This window comes from Magnolia sinica, chromosome 6 (genome assembly GCF_029962835.1).
Source record: "Magnolia sinica isolate HGM2019 chromosome 6, MsV1, whole genome shotgun sequence".
Lineage (NCBI taxonomy): Eukaryota > Viridiplantae > Streptophyta > Magnoliopsida > Magnoliales > Magnoliaceae > Magnolia > Magnolia sinica.
The window spans coordinates 97,356,132-97,383,245 of record NC_080578.1 but is presented as its reverse complement, the minus strand read 5'-3'; the positions used below and the strand labels follow the sequence as shown (position 1 = coordinate 97,383,245).

The 27,114-nt window shown below is 37.5% G+C and overlaps 2 protein-coding genes across 2 annotated transcripts; both read left to right on the top strand.

The window, feature by feature from the left end:
- The first annotated feature begins 2,949 nt into the window (after nucleotides 1-2,949).
- On the top strand, nucleotides 2,950-7,454 carry LOC131249762 (probable disease resistance protein At5g43730). The gene is made up of 3 exons (XM_058250526.1): nucleotides 2,950-3,544; nucleotides 5,903-7,023; nucleotides 7,437-7,454. Exons 2-3 carry the CDS (start codon nucleotides 5,923-5,925, stop codon nucleotides 7,452-7,454), a joined length of 1,119 nt encoding a protein of 372 aa, XP_058106509.1. The 5' UTR covers nucleotides 2,950-3,544; nucleotides 5,903-5,922.
- A 746-nt stretch (nucleotides 7,455-8,200) lies between these two features.
- Nucleotides 8,201-9,490, top strand: LOC131249761 (probable disease resistance protein At5g63020). The gene has a single exon (XM_058250525.1). It carries the CDS (start codon nucleotides 8,201-8,203, stop codon nucleotides 9,488-9,490), a length of 1,290 nt encoding a protein of 429 aa, XP_058106508.1.
- Nucleotides 9,491-27,114: the final 17,624 nt, after the last annotated feature.

Genomic DNA, 27,114 nt, shown 5'->3' with positions numbered 1-27,114 from the left:
AGATCATCTAGAGGTCAAAGGCTTGTTTTGGGTCAAGGGTTAGGGTCACCAAGGCACCTTATTTATATGTTCTTTGCTCCTTGATGCTCTTGTCCTCTTCTGTCTTCGGTCTTTAGCTTCCAAAGGCTCAATCGACTACTTGACACATGGACTCACGTGATTGACAAATAAGAGTGCACAAATTAGTGCACTAACAAACCCTAGGTAATTTAAGCATTTCTCCTTAAAATAGGCTTAACCTTATATACTATGTGGATGTTTGTACATCCATTAGGTCCTAGTTTCACATGTTTAATGGTTTTGTAGGATGATGCTTAGGAACCTAGGCTTAAACTATGCATGATTTTATTTTTGAATCGTGATATTTATGATGATGGTAGCATGATTTATAATTTTCATTAATTAATTTAAATTTGTTGATTGATCTCTCACATTATTCGAGTTTATGCATTGCTCCTACATCACTTGTTATATACTATGCAATCTGAATCCTCCACCGGACCACATTTTCAAAGCGCTAATTGCCTCTGAAAGCCTTCCTAGGAGCTTCTTGCAATAGGAAGTTAGTTGACCCACTAGGAAATCCACCTTGTCCATCTATTTTGTCACATCATTTTAAGATATGGGCCTAAAAGTGAGGCAGATCCAAAACTCATGTGGGCTGCATGACAAGAAAAAGTGGGTAGGGAAATGCCTACCATTGAAACCTCCTAGGGGTCCATTGGGATGTTTATATGCAAGCCATACCATTCACAAGGTCATTCATATAGTATGAATTGAAAACACCAAAATATTAGCCAATGCAAAACTTCAGTGGTCCTAAGAATGTTTCAACAATGGATGTTCAACCTCACTTTTTCTTGTGACAAGGCCCACTTGAGTTTTGGATCTATGTCATTTTTGGGCCCATATCCTAACATGATTTGAAAAAATGAATAGATGGGGTGGATTTCTCACAAATATCATGGTGGGCCCCACCTAGTTTGTGTCTTTCCAAAGCTATAGTGGATTAGTTGTTAGGGGAAACATAGGACTGTGGGGCCTACCTTGATGTATATGTTCCACATGGTCCATCCATTTTTTTTGGATCATTTAGGATATGGTCATAAAATTGAAGAAAATCCTAATCTCAAGCAAATCATACCCCAGGGATCAAATTCCCACCATTAAATTTTTTTTGGGGGCAACAAAAGTTTTAGATCAAGTTAATATTTGCTTATTCCCTTCATCCATGTCTATGTGACCTTATAAATAAGTTGCATAGCAAATAAACATTACGGTGGGCCCTAGGATACTTTTAATGGTGGGCGTTCAATGACCGTTGTTTCTTGTGGTGTGGTCCAATTGAGATTTGGATCTGTTTCATTTTTAGGCCCACGCCCTAAAAAAAGATAGAAAAATAGATGGATGGCGTGGATATAAAATATATTTATTAAGATGGATCATGGTCACGGCAACACCCACTATCATGATACCCGGGTAACACCTAATCTGCTCCCACCGGAAGCCGAAGGACCCCAATTTCGTGGGAACGCCTCTCGCATGAAGTTACTGCGACGAGAACTTGGGTGAGACCTACCGTGATGTTTATGAGAAATTCACCTTGTCCATGCAATTTTTCGGATCATTTTAGGACATGAGATCAAAACTAGGGCAGATCGAAAACGCAATTGGGCTGCATGAGAGGAAACAATGAGGATTGAACATACACCATTGAAACATTTGTAGGGCTAGAGAAGTTTTAAATCAGGCTAATATTTTTGTGTTTTTAGTTCATCCTAGTAGAAATGATCTTATGAATGGTATTGATGCCATATAAAAATTGCGGTGGACCCAAGGAGGTTTCAGTGGTAGGCATTTTCCTATCCACTATTTCCTGTCATGCGGTCCAGTTAAGTTTTGGAAATGCCTCATTTTCTGTCTCATGACTTTAAAAAATGGATGGAGTGGGTGGATTTCTCACAAAGATCAGCTTAGCTTTCCCTCACAATAACTTGCAAACGTTTTGGTAGGAAATCCGCGTTCAAAGGGGAACGGGATTGCCTAACATAACATAGCACCTCACGGTTTCCTTGTTTATGTGACAAAGTTCTGTGGGCCCCACCATGTTGTATGTGCTAGATCCAAACCGTTTATATATTTTTCATTTTAATTTCGGTCATGAGCCCAAAAATGTGGCAGACCCAAAGGTTGAGTGGACAACACCACAGCAACTAGTGGAGATTGAACACCTACAATTAAAAGCTTCTTAGGGCAACCAAATTTTTGGATCTAGATATTCGTGTTTTCCCTTCGTCTTGATTTGTGTGACCGCAGGTTGGATGGCCAAAGAACAGCATGGTGGTCCCAGGAAGGTTTCAATGGTGGGAGTCATTGTCCCCACAACTTTTTGTGGTGCAGTCCATTTGAGCTTTGGGTTTGCCTATTTTTGGCTCGTGCCCTAAAATAATGTGGCAAGATGGATGGATGTAGTAGATATGATACATACATTATGATGGGCCCAAAGAACTTAGCTACGTCAACACAGTAGTTACATATTTAGAACAGAAAGCTTGAACAGGGAACTATGAAAAGGGTAAAATTGTCATTTAGAAAAATATTTTTATTTGAAATCACTTTCTGCATTCCCTCTCTCTCTCTCTCTCTCTCTCTCTCTCTCTCTCTCTCTCTCTCTCTCTCTCTCTCTCCAGAGAAAGGAGATAGTGCAAAGGAAGGGTTTTTTAGGGTTTCTTTTTTTAACACCACCGCTCTTGGTTTTGTATTGGATTTCTAGGGTTTCTTTTCGCTCCCTAGTTGCAATATTATCAATATTCTCAACTTTTAGTGTTTTCTCCCTGGGTCTTATCTTAGAGCTACAACTAAGATTTTTTATTTTATTTTTTGCAATTTCATTTCATTTGTCTTTGCCATTTCATCCATTTATGCCGTTTTCCTTTAAGGGTTGTTTGGATGCTGGTAAAGTTTTGAGTTGTAAACACTTTACACCTAAAAGGAGTTTCAGGTGTTAATAAGTTGCATGCTATTTTGTTTGGCTTTTAAGTAGTAATTTGTGTACAGGAAAAGTAATTATGAATTTGGCTTTTAAGTGGTAAATGTACTATAAACATCATGGTGGGCTGCACACATCATGATTGTATATCAACATGGCATTCTATTATGTATAATGTCTTTTTAAGTATAAAGACTTTACATGTAATCTGAAACATGGCTTTTTGTCAATTTTCAAATTACAGCTGCAAGGAATAATGTGTTTACAGCCTGTAAAACCTTTATAAGCAAATATAGATATCCAAACAGCTCCTACAATCAGAATACCTATAATCTCATTACAACTAAAGGATTTTTACTAGCAATGAAACGGCCTCTTAAAAATTGCAAGTGGAGATAAGGATTAGTGTTTTGATTTTGATTGTAGGAATCTTGAAATCGATCTCATTAAAGAAGACGCACAGCTAGATTTTGTTGGAAATCTTTAATTCTATTATCCTTCTCAGAGAAGAAACACAGAGGGCTCGATCATAATCTATCAAGGAAGAAGAAAAAGGTGAGTTGGTGGTAATTTTGTAAATTTTGCAGCACTTGATCTAGTGTTTTCATGTTTTTATTCATTTTCTAGTTGAGATTAATTTTGGTTTTACATGCATTCGATCAAAAAATGTTGGATTTTTTGTTTTTTTTGTTTTTGTGTCATGATATTAATTCAATGCAAATGTGTTACCTTTTTCTATATAAAGAAGTCTCATCCTTTTTTGTTTTAATAAACAAATAAGATAAAGTGCTACTTCTTAACTTCTCTCATCATTTTCTTCTTTATTCTACCTTGTTTATTACTCTCCTGTTTGAATTTGATGTGGATTTTTTTTAGTAACTTTTGTTATTCTTTATTGCTGTTTGATTAGAGTAGTTTGTAATTGTGCTTATTAGATCTTGGCTAGTTGTCATTAATGCCAAGTTATGAATTAGGTACATCACGGATTACAACTTAGATAATCATGTGAAGTAAATAAATTGCATATATAATCAAACAAGATGTTTGATTCTAAAATCCAACACATTAAAAATCTAGGAAGGCTCTTCTACAAATGTCCCGTAAGGATGCTATCATTGAAGCCTTTAGAACTACACTTATATGAAAATAATTATAGTGCTTTTATGCTATCTATTCAATGTATTGTTTAATATCATCATACGGCTTCAAAATTTATCAGTATTTTCATTGGTGTGAAATTTATGAGCCAGACCAATTGGATCATAACCATCTGATTGCCTCTAATATGGGCAGCCAATATCATTTGTGATGCAGGGAAGGACATGATGAGGTCGATCACTGTCTTCCTGAGGGATAACTACTCTGAATCTATAGAGCTTCTCTGGACTCCTCACAGAGATTCCTCGAATCCACAAGGGATGAAAATATAAAAATGAAATTAGGATGAAAATAGAAATACTTTCTAATAATTCAAAAATAAATTGATTGATGATTAAAAAAATGAAATTACAATCCTTTAAATAGTGAACTCAAACATAGGATGGAGTTTCAGACTCAAAACTCCCTAAAAATGTGATTTACTATAAATAGTAGGCGGACATGATTCCTACTAGACTTCATGGTTTTCGGCCAAAAATAGTAAGTGTTCAATTTGGCCTAACCACGTTATTCTCCTAATTTTTCTAAGCCCTTTTCATGTTGGACACAACTCCTAAAATTTAAAGGATCAAAAGTTATGATCAAATTAAAACTTGCTATTTATAGTAAAAACAGAAAAAAAATGGACTTTCAACTGTCGATCCGATGGAATCTTGCAAATCCGGCATGGCCTAAGTTGACTAAAGAAGCTTCTCCTACCCCAAAATCATATATGATATATTGAAAAACTCATTCTGGTTTGCAAGATATGACTGTTTTAAGGTTTTGATGATCCTAATCACCATCGCCTCCGATCAGGCCTTCTCTGGTTCATCTTCGCCATGAAAGTGTCCACGACCCGCTCTACATCAATTTGTATAAAAGTAAGTCTAACCAACAATCAGATCCATCTATTTGGTAGTTCAATCATGGATCACTTATGATTTTAAAGAATCATAAGTGATAAGGAGGCAGATCAAAAATTCATATAAGTCATAGCACACGAAATAGTGGGGATTGGATGGCCGAGGGTGACAGAAGTTTTGTATCAGGATGATATTTGTGCTTACAGTTTATCTGAGTGATAATTATAACCCTAGGAACGGCTTGAATGACATATAAAAATCATGGTCAGCTCCAGAAAGGTTTCAACAGTGGACGATTCCACTCCCACTCTTTCATTTTGTGTGGCCCACCTGAGCTTTTATCTACCCGAGTTCTAGAATCCTATTCTAATTTTGTCTTTCAAAACAGATGGACGGAGTGGATTTGTCATGGACATCTCTGTGAGCCCCACACAATATCAAGGTCATATGCAATCCACTTCATGTAAACAGTAGTTCTCCTTGCATCATGTACGGTAAAGTGGATATTACCTAACTACCCTTAAGTAAGTGTATTTATGTCTATCCATGAAAAAGAAAAAGAAATTCCCTAATTCTAAATATAGCTGGAAAAATAGAGAAGCAATCGGCTCCAAGGAATAAGTATGGATATAGATTTAACCATTCTAAATATTCTCCATAATTATAAATATATATATATATATATATATATATATATATATATATATATATATATATAATTATAATTATTAAATTCCCAGTCGAGTTGGGTCGACTCACCAAGTGGACCCGCCCAAATTAACAAGTCTAGTTGAGTTTTTGCATTTTTAGACTATTATTAGTACAAATTTTCATGAAAAGTGGTGTAATCAAACATGCCTTAACTTATTTCTATTTTTATTTCAATAAATTTTAATTTGACATTTCTAAGTTGCTATTGCAGGAGTTGCTATGGAATTCCTCCGGGAGATTGCCAGGAATGCATGGGTTCAATACGACTACTCTAGAAGGCTTGAAGAGAGTCTTGATGTTCTGAAAACCGAAATGCAAGAGTTGAGCAGCCAGCAAACCGACATAATTATTGCACTGAACACAGCGAATGTAGTGCATGGAAAGAAGACAAAGGCAGAGGTGAGTTTATGGCTGGAAAATGTGGAAAAGGTTAAAAGTACAGTGACTAAGATAGAAGAGGTCTATGGAGAACTAGGGAGAGATTTCTCACTCCCACGTGTTGCATTGGGAAAGCATGTCGTAAAGAAGATTGAAGAGGTGGTGAAGCTTAAGGAAAAAGGTCGATTTTCAGAAGGGTTACTTGCTGATCTATTACCTGAAAGTGGAAGTATACCCACAACGAAACTGGTGGGTAGAATGACAGCGGGACGAAATTTGGAACAGATTTGGGAGTCGTTGATGGATGAAGAGGTCAGAACTATAGGTGTGTATGGCATGGGGGGAGTGGGCAAAACGACCATCATGACCCACATCTTTAATAAAATACAGAGCTCTGGAATATTGGGTACTGCCATTTGGATGACAGTGTCTAATGATTCTAGTATTGAGAGACTGCAAAAAGGTATTGCACGGGCAATAAATTTAGACCTTTCCGATGAAGAGGATGAAATGAGAAGAAAAATGAAATTGTTTAATGCTTTGAAACGTGAGAAGAAGTTTGTTATCATCTTAGATGATATGTGGAAACTATTTCCATTGGAAAAGATAGGTATTCCTGAGGGAGATGCATACAAAGTAGTAGTGACTACTCGATCCAAAAATGTGTGCCGAGGCATGAAGTGCCAAAAAAAGTTTGAAGTGGAGGTTCTTTCGAGAGAAGAAGCATGGGAATTGTTCAAGGAAATGCTTGGGGCTGATGTGGTCCTTTCTCCGGAAGTAGAACAGATTGCGAAGCTTGTGACTGAAGAATGTGGTGGTTTACCGCTTGGAATAATTACGGTAGCAAGTGCAATGAGAGAAAAGGACGACGTTAGAGAATGGAGAAATGCATTAGAGGAGTTGAAATGCTCGACGATGGAGATTGAAGGCATGGATGATCAGGTTTTACGGGGTGTAACGGCCGTAACGGTAACTTTTTTTTTTTTCATTTTTAGCTCATTTTTTGCTGTTTTTTTGAAACCTCTTGCTCCCAAACTATTTTTCACTCATTCTACTACTAATTTCGACCAATCTTAGCTAGGTATTTGAGATAAAAACACATTATATTACAGATTTTTTTGAATCAAAGCTCGGTGGGCCATTTTTCAAAAATTCGTCAAAACATGTTAATGTGCATTTTACAGATTTGGGGTGCCATTTAATAATTTTTTAATATTTTTTTCTATTTACGCATGAATTTTGGCCCCTTTTTTAAAATTCGAAAAATCAAATTTTAAGGGTTGTTTTGCTGTTTTAATCTTGTCATATGTTAAGGTGCCATTTTATATTTTTAATATTTTTTCTATTTACGTTAGATTCGAATGCTGTTTTAATGAATGATGTTAATCATAGTATGTTAAGTGCATTTTACAGTTGCCATTTTATATTTTTTAATATTTTTTCTATTTACGCATTTATTTTGGCCCTTTTTTGAAAATTCGAAAAATCGTTTTTTAATGTGATTTGTTAATTATAGTAGAACATGGATTTGGGGTGCCATTTTATATATTTTTATATTTTTTTCTATTTACGCATTTATTTTGGGAAAATTCGAAAAATCATTTTTAATGATTCTTTTGCTAATTTGATGTGCTAATCATAGTAGAACATGTTAAGAGGGGCAGACTATATTTTTTATATTTTTTTCTATTTACGCATTTAGTTCGATATTTTTCATGATTCTTTTGCTGTTTTAATGATGTCATTTGATGTGTTAATCATAGTAGAACATGTTAATGTGTATTTTGATGTGCCCTTTTTTTTGAAAAATCATTTTTAATGATGCTGTTTTAATGATGTCATATGAGAGGATTATGCATTCATATTTGGGGGTACGCATGAAGAGCTGGTGATAAGATATTGGAATAGTCAAATTCAGGTTATCCGGTTCATAAATTCATATAAATGAATGCAAATTTGGAATGCTTAGAATATTTAGGATTTAATCCATATTTTTCATATTTTTGAAAAGCACCGTTACGCCAACCGATACCGATACGGGACACCTTGGAATGGACTGATAGATGTATGTATGTTGGTAAGGAGGTCTGGACGTCATCTTGTAATGCCTCCTGTGGTAATGCATGATTTAATAAGAGATTTGGCCATCGGAATTACAAGGAAGAGGCCTTTGTTTGTAGTCAAAGCTGGGATGGAGATAAGGGGATCAATTGGTGTACAAGAATTTACTAAAGAGGTTGAAAAAATCTCATTAATGAGAAATCAAATTGAAAGGCTTTCAGGTGAACCCAACTGCCCAAAACTCTCCACATTGTTGTTGCGAGAGAACCCTCTCTCAGGCAACATTTCTCATGAGTTCTTCTATCGCATGAAGAGCCTCAGAATTCTCGACCTCTCTATGACTGGTATTGAGTATCTGCCAGAATCAGTTTCCAACTTGAAGAACCTGTGTATGCTCTTACTAAATGGTTGTAAGAGTTTAAGGAAGGTACCGTCCTTAGCAAAGCTGAAGCGTCTAAGGTTTTTGAACCTAAATGACACTGGCATCAAAGAAGCGCCGGATGGGATGGAATGTTTGGTTAACCTCAAAGAGCTTTATGTTTCATCTGTTGAAGGGACAAATAGGATAAATGATGGTGGTTGCAATTCCTTAATGCTTCCTGATAGTATTATCATACTGAGAATGGAGAGATGCCAGCTGTCAAGCTTACCGTGCCGGTCTCGCTTGCAACACTTACAGTCTTGTGACATCAGGTGGTGTAGCATGAAGTGGTTGTTGCCGATAGGAGACAACAGCAACATAATTCCGTCTTTACCCTCAATACGGACACTGTATCTAGTGAATCTTCCGAATTTGAGGGGTCTGTGTGAGGGAGTCTTGCCGCTTGGCTCATTTGCATGCCTCAGAGGCCTGAGTACCTGGGGATGTCAAGTATTGGAGAATGTCATGTCACTTGAACTGTTTCGGAGCCTCCAATGCCTTGAATACATCAATATTGAAAAATGCAGTGAGATGGAGGAGGTGATAAAAGGAGGAGAAGAAGGTGATAACAACAACAATGACAATACCATCATGCTACTCCCTAACTTGAAGGTGTTGGAATTGATAAATTTAGTGAAATTGAAAAGCTTTTGTAAGTGGGTAATCATTTGTCCTTCCCTGTCTAAGATTTATATAAATGGTTGTCCCCAGCTGAAGAAGATCCCTCTTTCCTTCAGCGACTCAACATCTGTTGTGAGCGGAAAAATAAAAGGAAGCAAAGAGTGGTGGGATGCATTGGAGTGGGATGATCCCAACACCAAAACACTCCTCCTACCTCTTTTTCAAGAAGAAGAAGAAGAAGGACGTGGAATGAAAAGAAAAGCAGAACAAGTAGAAGAGATTGCATCGACGTCACAGCACCAATAATCCAGTTTGGCTTTATATGTTTTTTTAATTTACTTATCCTATTTCTTCTTTTTTATTTCAAATGTAATGTTAACGAGAATGGCTTATCTTCCTCTGTTTCTCTGTAAATGATGTTAACGGAACTTTACCACACAAGCCTCCCTAATCGGAATATCAGAGCACACGTGTCAATGTAGCACACGTTTATGAAAGTCTAACACACGGATCTTCTAAAACACCTGTTTTATAGAAAGCGTGAAACCAGATTGCGTATTGAGTAAGCTGTGGGAACCACACGTGACTTATATATCTTATCCACACCGTCCATCCGTTTCTCTAAATCATGTTAGTGCTTGAGTCCAAAATTGAAATATATCTAAAGCTTAAATGTACCACACCACATGAAACACTAGGGATAATGGCGTCCACTCAGTACATGGAACAACCAAGCTGGATTGGACCCACCGCACATGTAAATTCCACTCCATCCATCCATCAGCTTGATAGGTTTTTGTAAGGCGTTACCATGGTGTCTATCTTTCATCAACCCTCTTGATCTATTCAAATCAAAAGTATGAAAAGACTATGGTATACACAAATTTTACATTGTTCCCAATCGTGTGGCCCATCTGAAGTTTTTATTGTTTTGATCTTTTTGTATGGGAGGAAATTGTTTCCATTTTCCAAGGCTCACCAGAGTTTTGTATTGGGCTGAAAATTGGGCTGGCTAGGTTTCAGGGGGTGCCGCATCACGTGAACCGTCCAAATTCTGTGGCCATGACACGTGCAAAGGTTCCAGTCGCCTGAGTCTTTTTAACCATGCACCCTTGTGCCCAAGCCCATGAGAGCCGAAGCCATTGTTACCTCCCGATCCTAACCAATCACGTGGCCCAATTCATGAAAAGAGGGCCTCAATTCCAGGTCGGATCATGTAGTCAGTGTCCCCACCCTGAGGTAGACCGAATTCCTATTCCCCCTAGCTAAATGGGGCTCACCAAGATGTCTGTGAGAAATCCACTCCGTTCATCAGTTTCCCAAGCTCGCAATATCACAGAAGCCCAAAAATTAGGTAGATTAAAGACTCATGTGGGCCAATTACAAGAAACAGTAGGGATTGAACATCCAGAATTGAAACCTGCGTGTGGCCACGAGAGTTTAAGATTATGCTAATATTTGACTTTTCAATTCTTACCTGTGTCAAAATAACCTTTTGAACGGCGTAGATTATATATAAATATTATGATAGGCTTCAGGAAGGTTTTAACGGTGGTCATTTCCATTCTCACTGTGTCCTGTCATGTGGCCCACCTCATTTTTGGATATGTCTCATTTTTATTTTTATTTTGGATGTTATACTATTTTGAGCTTGCTAAACTGATAAACAGAGTGGATTTCTCACAAACAACATGGTGTCCGAACGCTGATTTCCTGCTAAAGGCTTTAACAAGAAGTTCCTGCGCTGGAAACCTAGGTGGGGTCCACCGTGATGTTTGTGAGAAATCTATCCCGTCTATCCCTTTTGTGAGCTAATTTTAGTACTTGAGACCATAAGTAAACAGGATCCAAGACTCAAGTGGGCCGAACTAAAGGAAAAGGTGGGTAGGAAAATTCCTACCGTTGAAACTTCTATGGGTCAACAATGATGATTAAATGTCATCCATACCGTTCATAAAGTCATTAATCCTGGGATGAACTTATAACAAATATTACACTGATTCAAAACTTCTGTAGCCCCACAAATATTTCAACTTTGGAAGTTTAATCCTTACATTTTCAGCCCACTTGAGTACTGGATACGGTTAATTTTTGGTTCCATGTCCTAAAAGGATATAAAAAAACAGATGGGCGGGGTGGATTTCTCACAAACATCATGGTGGCCCCACCTAAGTTTCCAAAGCAGGAACTTGCTAGGCAAGGCTTTCGCAGGAAATCCACGTCCGACGCGGATTAGCAAATGACAGGTTCAGTAGCGAGACTCGATACTGAAGTGACGTCACTAAGTTCCGTGGATCCTATCATGATCTTTGTGTTATATTCACACCTTCTATCCATTTGAAGAGATCATTCCATGGCATGATCCAAATAATGAGTAGATCCAAAGCTATTATGGACCCCATCACATAAAACAATGGAGAGAGTGATGCCAACCGTTGAAACCTTTCTAAGGTCTACGGTGATGTTTATTTGAGATCCAGTACGTTAATAAGTTAACAGAGACATTTAAAAAGGTTTTTCTTAAAAAAACAAATATCATCAAAAACTTTTGTGGCCTCGAGAAGTTTTTAACGGTGGGCATCACTCTCTCCACTTCTTTTTGCGGCGGGGACCTCTCGAGCTTGGGATCATTCTTTGGATTATGCCCTTAAATGGTCTAAAAATGGATGGATGGTGTGGATACAAAACATACATCATTGTAGGACCCACGGAACTTGGTGACGTCACTTCAATAGCAAGTTTGGCTACTCAACCTGACATCTCCCAGTTCCGTGGGCCAGATGTATGTTTTGTATCCACACCTACCATTCATTTAGAGAGATCATTTCAGGGACATATCGAAAAAAATAAAAAAAAGAGTTAAAAGGCTCCAGTGCACCCCGACACAGAAAATAGTGAGAACAGGGACTTGTGCCATTAAAAACTTCCAAAGGGAACAAAAGATTTAGATAAAGCTGATATTTGTGTTGTCCTTATTTCATGTCTTTTTTAACTTCTGAATAGATTGGATTTCAAGTAAAAATTATAATAGGCCTTAGGATGGTTTCAACGGTGGGAATCACTATCCTCATTGCTTTCTGTGGTGGGGTCCACTACAGCTTTTTATCTGCCTCATTCTTTTCCTCATGTCCTAAATTGATATCTTAAAATGGATGGACGGTGTGGGTAAAACACATATATCATAGTGGGCAACAGAACTTAGTGGCGTCACTTCAGTAGCCAACTTGCTACTCAACCTGTCAGTATCTAATCCGCGTCCCCTCGAGCAGCGTGTCTGCATGCGCGAACCGTTCCACGCTTGTTTTTTTTTTGCATAATTGATATCTGCCGCATCACCATGCGCCGAACTAACCGCATCACAAATTGTGCCACGTGTACAATTATCCGAGACTTTTGTGGGTTGGTTTCTCAGTGCATGCGTCCTGTACTGAAATCATGGTGGCCCGCTCTTCATATCAGCACCACATGAACTTTCAACGGTCTGTCTATCGGTTTTATCACTTTTCCTAACCGTTCATTTTTTCCCCACATGTGTTACCCACCTGATGAAAAGAATGGCTGATTTATGGAATATTCACGTAGGGATACATGGAATTAACGTCTCCAATCCTGCACATCCATGCCATGTTGGCAAGTGTGGCACACTTGTTTTCGCGCTTGAAGATGGGATGCATCGAGCTACGTTCTTCTAATGATTTGTCCTCACGACCGTTCATGTAAAACTTCTGCATCGAGAACTGTTTTTTTTTCACACACGCACACACACCATCACACACTCACGCCGTAGTAAGATTTCACCACCTATGGATACTCGAACCCTTACCGGGTGTTGAAACTCCTGAGAGTCTACCACCACCCGAGCAAGAGTAAGGATTCTCGATAACTTACTTTCCCGCTAGCATGGCATGTATATTTTGTAGGACATCTTATCCGTACAAAAGGTGGACCGCACCGTATGGATCACTTGCAGAGGACCAATGGAATCATTAGGTGGGCAACTCAAGTATTAGATTGTCGGGGGTTCATTGATTTATACGGTGTAATCCGAAGATGAGTAGACCATCTTAGTTTTTACCTAAGGCGATTTTTATGGTGTCAGACCAAGTTTTTGCACAGCACAGATGTTCTCAACTATTGTTGTATGGCTAGCTCACATGCTCAACTTATGTAACATTTCTAGTGTGAGTAGAAAAGTAGGAAGCAGTGTGATTAGAGAATAACCAACTTTGTGGAGCCCGCTATGATGTATGTTTTATCCTTGCCGTCCATCCGCTTTGTTATTCATTCCAAGGCATGAGCCCAAAAATGAAGCATATCAAAAGCTCAAGTGAACCACATGACGGGATACAAAGGATACTAAATGCCTATTGTTAAAAACTTCTCGAGACCACATAAGTCTCCCAAGAAGTTTTGGATTAATCCCTTCAACCAGCTCTCTCAACCTTATGATTAAGTTTTATTGGGAGTGATGACGGAAGAATGGAAAACTAGAATTGAGAAGTTTGATAGTTCAAACTTTGCCATCTGGAAGATGCAGATGGAGGATTATCTATATCAGAAGGACCTCTATGTTCCTCTATGAGGAAAAGAAAAGAAACCAGAAAAGATGACAGATGATTAATGGTTTTTATTGGATCGGAAGACTTTAAGAATGATCTGACTCTCTTTGTCTAAGAGCATCACCTTCAATATATCCAAAACCACAAAAGAATTAATGGAAGCCCTAGCGACGATGTATAAAAAACCCTCAGCGTCTAACAAGGTTCATCTTATGAAACAGCTATTCAACATGAAAATGTCAGATGGTGGGAGCATGGCTAAACATCTAAACGAGTTCAATACAGTTACGAGCCAGTTGGAATTCGTTGGCATTGTTTTTAAGGATGAGGTCAGGGCGTTATTGATCTTGTCCAGTCCGCCAGACAGTTGGGATGGTTTGGTGATTACTGTGAGCAATTCTTCAGGGTCGACAAATCTGAAATTTGATGATGTGGCCGGTCTAATTCTCAGCGAAGAATCTAGAAGAAATGCATCAGGAGTTTCAGGGGATTCAGGGAATGCTCTAAACGTTGAAAAAAGAGGAAGATCGTGAAATGGCCAAGCTTATATGTCCGAAGGGGGGGGGGGGGGGGGGGTGAATAGGAACGATGCCAGAATAAAACTTTAATAGCGGAATAAAGAAAGAAAGATAGCCAAATAAACTAAATCAAATCACAATGCTGAAACAGAAGCAACCTTATTAAATAAGAATCGAGAGGTTGATACGAATTCAGTTCTAAGGACAACCTTACACCATAAAAACCAAGGGTTTATGGCAGGACAACCTTATTTCTAGAACGTCCTTTGTATTAAAAACTCAAACCAAAAGGGGAATAAATAAATTACAGGAATTTAAATCTAAAGTATTACAACATTCCCACTGTGTTTGAAATATAAATTTTACAACATTCACATCTACACATACATTCCACAAATCTGAATGATAAGAGATATAAAACTTAAGCAAGCATTCAAACCACAAGACAAAGAATTATAGTGGTTCGCCTGTGTGTACACCAACTGTTAATAAATAGCCACACAGCACTACTCCACTCCTAATATCCTCACACAGGGGATATCAACGTTCACTAACAAAATAGGTTTCACAGGTTCACCTAAAACCTTCACAATTGTGTCTTTCTCTGTGGGCTTACACAATTAAAAAACCCCTCATCTGAGTTTTCCTGGCTCTCCTCAAATAACCAACACAATGAGATTTTTCTAGCAAATCCCAAAAGAAAACCAAATGAAAGTAAATTACATAAACGTTAAATACCTGGATTTCTCCTTCGTTGTAGCTGCCCAGAAGAACCAAGTCGGAGTAGAGATTTGAATGTCAAAGTTCAATGTCCAATACTCACTTTATAATGGTTCTAGGTTCTAATAGATTTTAAATTAAACCAAATTGGGCGTAGCTCTATTTGATTTTAATTCTAAGAAGACGGCATACAACAATTCCTCTTTTCAAATAAGATTGGAATATAGGAACAAAATTAAATAAGAAAAGCTAAAGAAAGAGAATATTAAACATACATACTTAACTTAAATGGAGCACAAACTTATCTCTCAAAAGGCCGAATTAAATTAGCTTGAATTTCATGTTTTATTCTGAGATTTGTGCTCTATTTATAGGTGAGCAAATCACGTCTTCAACTGGTCTAAAGAACTCTACGACTGGTCGTAGAACCAATAGATATTTGAATATTCAGGCGCAATAAGATCTGACGGTTTAACGACTGGTCATAGGTGGTTTACGACTGGTCGTAGGTCCCCTTCGACTGGTCATAGGTTTCACACGACTAGTCGAAGCTAGCCGAATTTCAATACTGTACTTTGAGTCGTAGGTTTGCGACTGGTCGAAGCACCAGTCGACACTGTTCATATAACTAGTCGAATAGACCTTAAGACTAGTCGAAGCCTAACAGAAAATATCCGAATTTTGCAACAAACTTACGACTGATCTAGAAAATTCTTAGATAGGTCGAAGCAGTGTTAGGACTAGTCAAACAAGGTCCAGGACTAGTCTTAGAATAACCTAAACTCACTTATATAAAACATATGAATTATGTATCCAGAATGGCCTACTCTAAAGGTCAACCTAAGGTCAGTCATACCTCAATAGTGAAGTAAGGACATTGAAATTAGGAGACGAGTGACCTTTGAGAGTAATGAAGCTTGAAGTCTTGATGTAGCTCAAACTTGAAAGCTTCTTGGGATCTTGAGTTTAGTCTTAGAACAGCCTAAACTCACTTATATAAAACATATGAATTATATATTCAGAATGACCTACTCTAAAGGTCAACCTAAGGTCAGTCGTACCTCAATAGTGAAGTAAGGACATTGAAACTAAGAGACAAGTGACCTTTGAGAGTAATGAAGCTTGAAGTCTTGATGTAGCTCAAACTTGAAAGCTTCTTGAGATCTTGAGGTGTGAACTTGAAAGCTTCTTGAGATCTTGACTTGTGAACAGTGCTTGTCAATCAAAGCTAATCTTGAGTAGAGCTTTGTTCTTCACATCTGCAAGCTTTATAACAGTGTCTTTGGCACCACAAATTTGACAACACAAAGGGGCTATAAATTATAGCACTTACGATCTCCCCCTTCGTCAAATTAGTGACAAAACAAACACACTTCCAAGATATGTTACATAACATAGAATATCTGATTAAAAAATCATGTATTAGTTGTTATATCATGTACCGGTTGTAATCAACCGGCATATTAACATGATCCTGCAAACCTGTAAATCAATATTCAACATAACATATAGTCCACTTCTACACATACTCCCCCTGAGTAACATACATCAAAAACGCAATGCTACTCCCTCCTCATAGCATAATCATAATCATTAGACACATCCATATCCATTCTCCCCATTTTTGTCACAATAGGACAAAGGAAGCACAAAATAAATGGCTGAGGAGAAATAAGTAAAGAGATATATGAGTGGAACCAAGACAAGATATGATTAACCAGCATAAACAACACACATAATTCATAAACTGAGTTAAGTTAAAGATAGATACAATCTCAAAACCAGTTAAGCTAGTGCAAGAGTAATAAAGTTATAACAGACCAGAAAATTTAAAAGAACTAATCTGAACCAGATGAAGGAGCAGGGATGGAAGGATCAAGTTGATGCATGCCCTTATTCAAGCGCCTAAGATATTTGCGCATATACTTGAATTGTAAATCATGGGCAACAGACATGTTTTCCATCTTAACATTCAAATTCTCAACCTTGTCTTCCAAAACACGCAGACGTGCATCAAACTCAGAAGGCTCATAATCTGGATCATTTGCAGAATCAGATTCAAGTTCTTCAAAAATATCATCTATGTTAATGTCATGAGGAAGATCACCAGCATCCTCCTCATTTTCAGCTTCAGTACCACCAACACCAGCACCTTGGCCAGGAAGGAAATCCAGTTTCATCTTATTGATATTAGAATTGTTAAATATCAGATGATGGATAGGGGCCTCTCTAACCGGCATATCGACTAACATATGCATAGCCAACACAGTCATCAAATAATCAAAAGGAATGTCACTATGACCTGGATGGAGTCGAAACTGAATAATGGAGTGACAAATCAAGGATGGTAGACAAACATGAGCACCGCTAGCAACAGCATGAAGAACACGAACCATGAAGGAAGTTAATTCAGATTTATTACCTGATCGAGGATACAAGTTAGACACAAAGATTTTGTGAAGAATTCTGTATTTGGGTAACAGATACTTTGAGGGAAACGCATTCCCTTCATGTGTCCATGGAATATCCAAATTGCATAAATCTTTCGTGAGCATACGTTTTTCAGATACATAGAGTTTTTCAGATAAGTTGTGGATAAGAATGCCCTCATCATTCTCAGGAGTTTCCATAAGAGCTAAAATCAAATGACGATCAACGTCAAATGGTCCTTCTCTTGTGGCTATCTTAAAAGATAAATTTTTCAATGAAAAATCATTTATGCATGTGAACATGGACTGGCAATGGACCGGTATGCTGGCCCACCCCAATGCAATAAGTTATCCCAACCTACAGCTTGGAGCATAGGAAGGATATCAAAAGGAGCAACATGATTAATATCAACAGGATGTTCAACAATAACGTTACGCAATCTGATGTCCCGAACATAAGATGGATCGTCCTCGGGAGCTCGAAGATGACGCTTAGTGATAGGGGCTGATCTGGAGGAAGAAGATGGACCACGGGATGTTGTCTTTCTCCCTCTAGATGCCATTTGCAACAAAGATTTTAAGAAAATAAAGAGTTGCAAAGGATTGAGAAGAGGGTTTTCTCAAATCAGATTTTACAAAAGAAAAACCTCAAATCTCAACGAAATTTGAAATAGATAACTTTAAGAGACAAATAGAAGAAATCTAGATACAAATCTATAAGAAAAATGTAAATGGAGCACTAACCTTGAAGATTTTGAAGGATAGGTTCGACTAGTCGTGCGTCGGCTAGATGGAGAGAGAAGAGGAAATGAAGAAGATGAAGCATTTCCCCAAATTTTAAGAGATTCACGGGATTCACGACAGGTCATGGATGTACACGACCGGTCGTAACATGACTGGTCGTGTATACTCACGATTGGTCGAGTATCGGCCAAAAATCTAATTTCCAGCATTATATACAAAAATTGAAATTTAATCAAGCAATTATATACAATATGATACAAATAGGCATAAATACTCATTTAAAAATGCACATGCCAAGATCAAATTTCATTTTGTTAAACCTGCTTTTGTTGAGCGGTTTAGTGAAAATGTCAGCACGTTGATTCTCAGTAGGGATATATTCCAAAGATATAACCTTTTCTTCTACTAATTCTCGAATATAATGAAATCTAATGTCAATGTGCTTAGTACGAGAATGCTGAATTGGATTTTTTGAAATATTTATGGCACTGTAATTATCACAATATAATAACATAGAGTCCTGTTTAATTCCATAATCACTTAGCATACGTTTCATCCAAACAAGCTGTGTACACGCATTACCAGGTGCGATATATTCAGCTTCAGCTGTTGAAAGTGATATACAACTTTGTTTCTTGCTAAACCAAGAAACTAAATAGTTTCTAATATAAAAGCAACCACCACTGGTTGATTTTCTATCATCAATATTACCAGCCCAGTCAGCATCCGAGTACCCAGCTAATTGAACACTAATCTCATGAGGATACCAGAGACCGAGATTAATAGTACTTGCAACATATCGCATAATCCGCTTGACAATAGTCAAGTGTGACTCTTTAGGATCAGACTGATATCTAGCGTAAATACCAACAGTTAGAGCGATATCAGGTCTACTAGTAATTAAATACAGTAAACTGCTAATCATACTCCGATATAATTTCGAATCCACATTTTTACCGGCAGAATTTTTTGAGAGTTTCAAAGTCATACTCATAGGAGTATCAAAATTTTTACCATTCTCAAATCTAAATCTCTTAATCAAATTCATAGCATCAAGTTTTTGTTTTACTTGCAACCCAACGAATAATTCAATTCCCCAACCATGCTCTTTTCAAACTGAGATTTCATCAAATCTGCAAACTCAATAGTCATGTCAGTACAGGTAGATCCATAAATGATATCATCAACATAGATTTGAACTATTAAAATGTGATCATTATGTTTTTTAATAAACAGAGTCTTATCAACACATCCCATTTGAAAATTATGGCTTAATAGAAACTTTGTTAGTTTCTCGTACCATGCCCTAGGAGCTTGTTTTAAACCATAAAGTGCCTTTTTAAGGCGATACACATGATCAACATTTTTGGGGTCTTCAAAACCCATCGGTTGTTCAATATAGACTTCCTCATGTAGATCGCTATTTAAAAATGCACTTTTCACATCCATTTGGTAAATCTTAAAGTTTCTAAAACACACAATGGATATAAAGAGTCTAATAGATTCAAGACGTGCTACTGATGCGAAGGTTTCATCATAATCAATACCTTCAATTTGAGTGTAACCTTGTACCACTAGCCAAGCCTTGTTTCTAATTATATTGCCAAGCTCGTCAGACTTATTTTTGAAAATCCATTTGGGTCCAATGATGTATTTATCTTTAGGTCTAGGTACGAGATACCAAACATCATTTCTCACGAATTGGTTAAGTTCTTCTTGCATCCCAACAATCCAGTTTTCATTAGAAAGAGCTTCTTTTACGTTAGATGGTTCTATCTGGGATGTAAAACATACGTAATTACATATATCCTCAAGTTGTCTACGGGTACGAACACCAGTGAGAGGGTTTCCAAGAATCTGTGTGGTTGGATGATCTTTAACAGTCCTCAGTTCAGAATCAGTCTGAGTAGATGAAGTATCAGATTTATCAATTACTAGAACTTCATCATTATCTGAACTTGAGACTGGTATGTTTAAGTGATCATCAATGACTACATTGATAGACTACAGATTTATCAATCACACCGGTCCTTTTGTTCAGAACCCTATAAGCTCGACTGTTTAAAGAGTATCCTAAAAAGATCCCTTCATCACTCTTCGTATCAAACTTTCCCAGATATTCGTGATCTCATAAAATATAGCACTTGCTGCCAAAAACTCGAAAGTATTTAACAGTAGGCTTTTTATCGAACCACAATTCGTAAACCATTTTATTATTATTTTTACTAGTGAAAACTCGGTTAATGATATAGCTAGCTGTATTGACTGCTTTAGCCCAAAGATTCTCAGAGAGTTTCATACTATTCAACATGACATTACCCATTTCTTGAAGTACTCTATTTTTCCTTTCAACTATACCATTTTGTTGAGGAGTTTTGGATGCTGAGAATTCATGTAATATTCCCTAGTTGCTACAGAACTTCTCAAAACCGCTATTCTCAAATTCAGATCCATGATCACTACGAATCTTACTAACTTAAGAACCTTTTTCAGTTTGAATCCTTTTGAGAACCTTTTTCACTTCTTCAAAGGTTTTTGATTTGTCCTTTAAGAAGACAACCCATGTATATCTGGTAAAGTCATCTACTATTACCAAGATATATCTTTTGCCACCTCGACTTTCTGTCCTGGTAGGTCCTACACGATCCATATGGAGAAGCTCAAGTGGTCTTGATGTGGTATTGGAATTCACCTTTTTGTGTGAGTTCCTCGTTTGTTTGCCAATCTCACATTCACCACATATTTTATCTAATTTTTGAAGTTTGGGTAGACCTCTTATAAGTTCCCGTTTGCTCAATCTATATAGATTTCGGTAGTGTACATGTCCAAGACGTTTGTGCCACAAATCAGTCTTGTCTGTATGGACCATGTAACACAATTGATTAGATGAGCTGGATTCGCTAACAATATAGCAGTTTTCAGACATTCTACGTCCAGTTAAAATTACTGAACCCTTGTTGTTTATGATTTCACAACCTTGACTGGAAAATTTCACACTATGGTTGTTATCGCATATTTGGGATATGCTTAACAGGTTGTGTTTTAGCCCCTCAACATACAAAACATTTTTAAATAAAGGAAGGTTATAGAGTTAAACCGTACCTTGGCCAATTATCTTGCAATTACTTCCATCACCAAAAGTAACTGACCCATCAGTTATATCTTTAAGATTGGTGAATAAAGCCTTGTCGCTTGTCATATGTCTGGAGCATCCACTATCTAGGTACCACTTTGAATGGCATGTTGCTTTGAAAGCGGTGTGGGCAACCAAGCAGGTAACTTTAGGAACCCATTTCAGAACTGTTTTGGGTTTAGGAGTATAGTTGGTCTTCATCTGTCTGTTGTTATAAGAATGGCCTACTGAGTTAGATTTTAAGAGCTCCTTGAGTAAATCAGCTATCTTTTCAACTACTGGGTTTTCGTTCTGATTTTTGAAGTTGACATACCTGCTTTTAGTTTTTTGAAAAGCTTGTGAATTTTTAGAAAAACCTTGATTAGTATTTTTCCCTTTTGAGTTAGAGGACTCTCCTTTCACAAACTTAGGAGGAGTATTCTTTTGTTTAGGAGGAACATTTTTATCGTAGCCTAACCCGGATCTATCGCCACATTTTTTAGATCCGGATAAAAGTTTTTCTAACTTTGGATCTCCCTGGGCATACCTCTATGTATCCTTTAAACTCAGAAGAGAAGATACTTCATTTTTAAGTCTCTCATTTTCAGATTTCAGATTTTCAATCAGGGAGGTTTTGAATTCTAAATCGTATTTTGATTTTTCAAAACAATCTGACATTTTGAATTTTTCTAAAACAAGAGATTCAAAATATTCTTTGAGTTTAAAAAACTTTTCTTTTTGAAGTTTAAGTTTGACAGCAATTTTACAACTTTCCTTGTATAGGGCATTATAAGCGTCTTGAAGATCATCTTCATTTTCATAATCACTATTCAAATTTTCTTCGCTAGTTGAATCATCATGATTTGAAAAAGTGAATTTGACTAGAGTCATAAGAGCTTTTACTTCACTGCCCAACTCGGTTTTAGAATCTTTTGACTCAGAAGAAGCTTCAGAATCAGACGATTCATCCCAAGTAGCCAACATACCCTTCTTTTTAGGTTTGTCCTTTTTAGGAAATTTGTTTGCTAAATGCCCATATTCTTGGCAGTTGTAACATTAACTATCTTTTAAAGATTTCTAAGTTTTAGATTTAGGTTTTGATCTTTTTTCATCATTTGATTTTTGAAGATCAACCCTTTTCTTACTCTTGAAAATCTTGTAAAACTTTTTCGCTAAAAGAGCCATATCATCTTCAGAATCAGAGTTTTCTTGAGAAATACATTTAGAAGATTTAAGAGTGATAAATTTACTTTTAGGAGCTTTAAAGTTTAACTCATAGGTTTGTAAAGAACCAACTAGTTCTTCTACCCTCATATTGTCCGTATCACGAAGTTCCTGGATCGCGGTTACCTTAGAGTTAAACCGTTCAGGAAGTGAGCGTAGTATCTTTGCACACACTTTACTTTCTGGGATTTTATCGCCAAGACCCCACATTGAGTTTACAATGTCATTTAATCTAGTGTAAAAGTCCATAAACATTTCATTTTCCTCCATATGAATTTCTTCAAATTTGGTTGTGAGGAGTTGGACTTTAGATTTTTTTACAATTGTAGTACCCTCGTGTGTCATTTCTAAAATATCTCAAGCTTGCTTTGCAGTATCAGAGGATATGATTCTTTTGAACTCATCCGGTGATAGTGCGCAAGTGATTGCATTTAGTGCTTTTGCATTGGCACTACTCTCATTTTTCTGAAGGGTGGTCCAAGAGAAATAAGGAGTTACTCTTATTGTTTTTGAACCATCGATTCCAGTCACTTCAGTGGTAGGTGGGTTCCATTTAGTCACTGTGGCTTACCACACACTCTCATCCATTGATTTGAGGAAGATCCTCATCCTGGCTTTCCAATAGGCATAGTTGGAGCCATCAAAGGGTGGAGGCCTAGTGACTGATAAGCTATCAAAATTTGACATCTTACATAAAGCTTAGATTGTTAGCTCAGAAAATAAATCTAAATAAGAAGCAATAAGAGCGAGCTATTAGGCTCTGATACCACTTGAAATGGCCAAGCTTATATGTCCTAGAGGGGGGGTGAATAGGACGTTGCCAAAATAAAACTTTAATAGCGGAATAAAGAAAGATAAATAGCCAAATAAACTAAATCAAATCACAATGCTGAAACAGAAGCAACCTCACTAAACACGAATTGAGAGGTTGATACGAATTCAGTTCAAGGACAACCTTACACCATAAAAACTAAGGGTTTATGGTAGGACAACCTTATTTCTAGAATGTCCTTTGTATCAAAAACTCAAACCGGAGAGGAATAAATAAATTACAGGAATTTAAATCTAAATTATTACAATATTCCCACTGTGCTTGAAATGTAAATTTTACAACATTCACATCCACACATACATTCCACAAATCTGAATGATAAGAGATATAAAACTTAAGTAAGCATTCAAACCACAAGACAAAGAATTATAGTGGTTCGCCTGTGTGTACACCAACTGTTAATAAACAGCCACACAGTGCTACTCCACTCCTAATATCCTCACATAGGGGATATCAGCGTTCAGTAACAAAATAGGTTTCACAAGTTCACCTAAAACCTTCACAATTGTGTCTTTCTCTGTGGGCTTACACAATTAAAAAACCACTCATCTGAGTTTTCCTGGCTTTCCTTAGATAACCAACACAATGAAATTTTTCTGGCAAATTCCAAAAGAAAACCAAATGAAAGTAAATTACATAAACGTAAAATACCTGAATTTCTCCTTCGTTGTAGCAGCCCCGAAGAACCAAGTCGGAGTAGAGATTTGAATGTCAAAGTTTAATGTCCAATACTCACTTTATAATGGTTCTAGGTTCTAATAGATTTTAAATTAAACCAAATTGGGTGTAGCTCTATTTGATTTTGATTCCAAGAAGACGGAATACAACAATTCCTCTTTTCAAATAAGATTAGAATATAGGAACAAAATTAAATAAGAAAAGCTAAAGAAAGATAATATTAAACATACACAGTTAGCTTAAATGGAGCACAGACTTATCTCTCAGAAGGCCGAATTAAATTAGCTTGAATTTCATGTTTTATTTTGAGATTCGTGCTCTATTTATAGGTGAGCCTCGACTGGTCTAAAGAACTCTACGACTGGTCGTAGAACCAACAGATATTTGAATATTCAGGCGTGATAAGATCTGGCAGTTTCACGACTAGTCGTAAATGGTCTACGACTAGTCGTAGGTTTCACACGACTAGTCGAAGCTAGCCAAATTTCAACACTGTATTTTGAGTCGTAGGTTTGCGACTGGTCGAAGCACCAGTCGACACTGTTCATACGACTAGTCGAATAGACCCTAAGACTAGTCGAAGCCTAACAGAAAATATCCGAATTTTGCAACAAACTTACGACTAATTTAGGAAATTCTTAGACAGGTCGAAGCAGTGCTAGGACTAGTCGAACAAGGTCCAGGACTAGTCTTAGAATAGCCTAAACTCACTTATATAAAACATATGAATTATGTATCCAGAATGACCTACTCTGAAGGTCAACCTAAGGTCAGTCATACCTCAATAGTGAAGTAAGGACATTGAAATTATGAGACAAGTGACCTTTGAGAGTAACGAAGCTTGAAGTCTTGATGTAGCTCAAACTTGAAAGCTTCTTGAGATCTTGAGGTGTGAACTTGAAAGCTTCTTGAGATCTTGACTTGTGAACAGTGCTTGTCAATCAAAGCTGATCTTGAGTAGAGCTTTGTTCTTCACATATGCAAGCTTCATAACAGTGTCTTTGACACCACAAATTTGACAACACAAATGGACTATAAATTATAGCACTTACAAATCGATGAACAAAGGAAGCAATAAACACGGGCGTTCTAAGTCGAGGAAGAAGTCCAAGGGATTGAAAGACAAAGACGGGTGTTGGCATTGCGGGAAGAAGGGGCACATGAAACGTGATTGCAGGGCGCTCAAGAAACAAGAACGAAGTTCTCAAGGCGGGAAGGATTCAGTGAATCTATCTGAGGAGAGTGACACAGAAGCGTTGATCTTGTCTCTTGATGTGAGGAATGAGTCTTGGGTTATAGACTTGAGTGCTTCGTTTCATGCCACCTCGTATAAGGAAGTTCTGCATAACTATGTATTAGGTGACTTTGGGAGAGTCTACTCGAGTGATGATGAGTCGTGTAGTATTGTTGAAAAGGGAGATGTTCATATAAATCAGAAAGACGGAACGACGTTGAAATTGAAGGATGTCAGACATGTACCAAATTTGAGAAGGAATCTGATCTCAGTAGGGCAGTTGGTCTATATCAGTTATGTGACAACATTCACCAGTAATTCTTGGAAGATCACAAAAGGTGCATTAGTGATATCTCGAGGCAAAAAGGAAGGTACTTTGTACGTGACTTCAGGATCGTATAGTTCACTCGCAGTCGCATCAACTGGAGTGAATGGACAGTTATGGCATCAGAGGTTGGGACATATGAGTGAGAAAGGGATGAAAGTGCTATTGTCAAAAGGGAAGCTACCAGGGCTGAAGCTTATTGACTTGGAATTCTGCGAGGATGTTCACACCTCAAGCATAGGGTTGTGATGTAGTAATAAACTCGGTAAGACCGAGGTCGAATCCACAAGGATTGAAACCTGTACATAATCTGAAAATAACTAGAACTAGAACTAGAGTAAGATGAAATCTAAATTGAATGAATATGAGGGAGTAATGGTGAGAATATTAATATAAAATTTGTAGAAATCAAAGATGGGAAACTAGGGTGCCAAGGATCCACTTGTAGAGATTAGGGAGAGCTATTCTTGATTCATGAACACAATTGGATTTAGAGTCCCATCTTCATCTAGTTGGAAGATATATCATTAAAATCAAATCTGAACTTCTTTTGATTCAGTTTTCAAGAGATAAGAAGGATGTAAATTAGAATGGATTCCATCACAAAACCACGCCTATGAGACAAAGTAAACAACATAATTAAACCAATCCACAGCCAATCTGAGTAATGTATGAATGTTAGGAAGAGTTCCATCATCCAACCATGTCCAAGGGGCGATGGTGAACAACAGGGCTTCCTAACTTCACAATAAAAAATAATGAAAAGGAAATACACAAAGTCATCGCAGATTGATTGTAATTTCAGTCACGACAAACCATTAAAAACTAGAGGCATTCCTTATAATCAAACTATACTCAAAATTAGTTCATCTAACATAAATCAAGCTGTAGAATCCTTCCCATCACGCCACAAGCTTCACCTCTTAGCCCTAGCTAAGAGGATTAGCCCGACATGATCCAGCTAACTCTCTTAAACAAAAACATAAAAAATAAGAAAAATAATAAAAAATCTACTATCTCTCTCTTGTGCAGCCGTCCAAGATTTGGATCCCACTCTCTGTCTTCTTTTTCTTTTTATAGCTGTGAAAGTTGGTGGAGAAGAGCCTCCTTTGCTGCTAACGTCAGTGCAGGCGTGCGTAAGCAAGTCGGTTTACATTACCGACTCTATTTCGCAGTCGGAAGAAACGTAAGAAGGAAAGCTCATGTAGCAAGATCGGAGCCTCCCAACTCCCTACTTCCTTTATTTCTGTCCAAAAAAACAATGTCCCTTGGGGCGTTTTGGACAAGCCTACACGATGGACGGTCTAGATCGGTTGTCCGATCATCATTATGAGCGTACAATAACCCCAAAATCGGTCGATTTCGGATGCTGAAACAGGGCTGCGTAAACAGCTTAGGCTGTGATGTTGGTGGGGCCCATGATCAGTGTCGGTTGAGTATTGCTTAGAAGGACCTTGATATTTTAATGGACAGTCCGGATCAGTTGTCTGGGCCACGATGGTGGCCCACAAGATCCAACCGCGGGCTCTGTTTGAGCGTTTGTAACGCGGGAGGC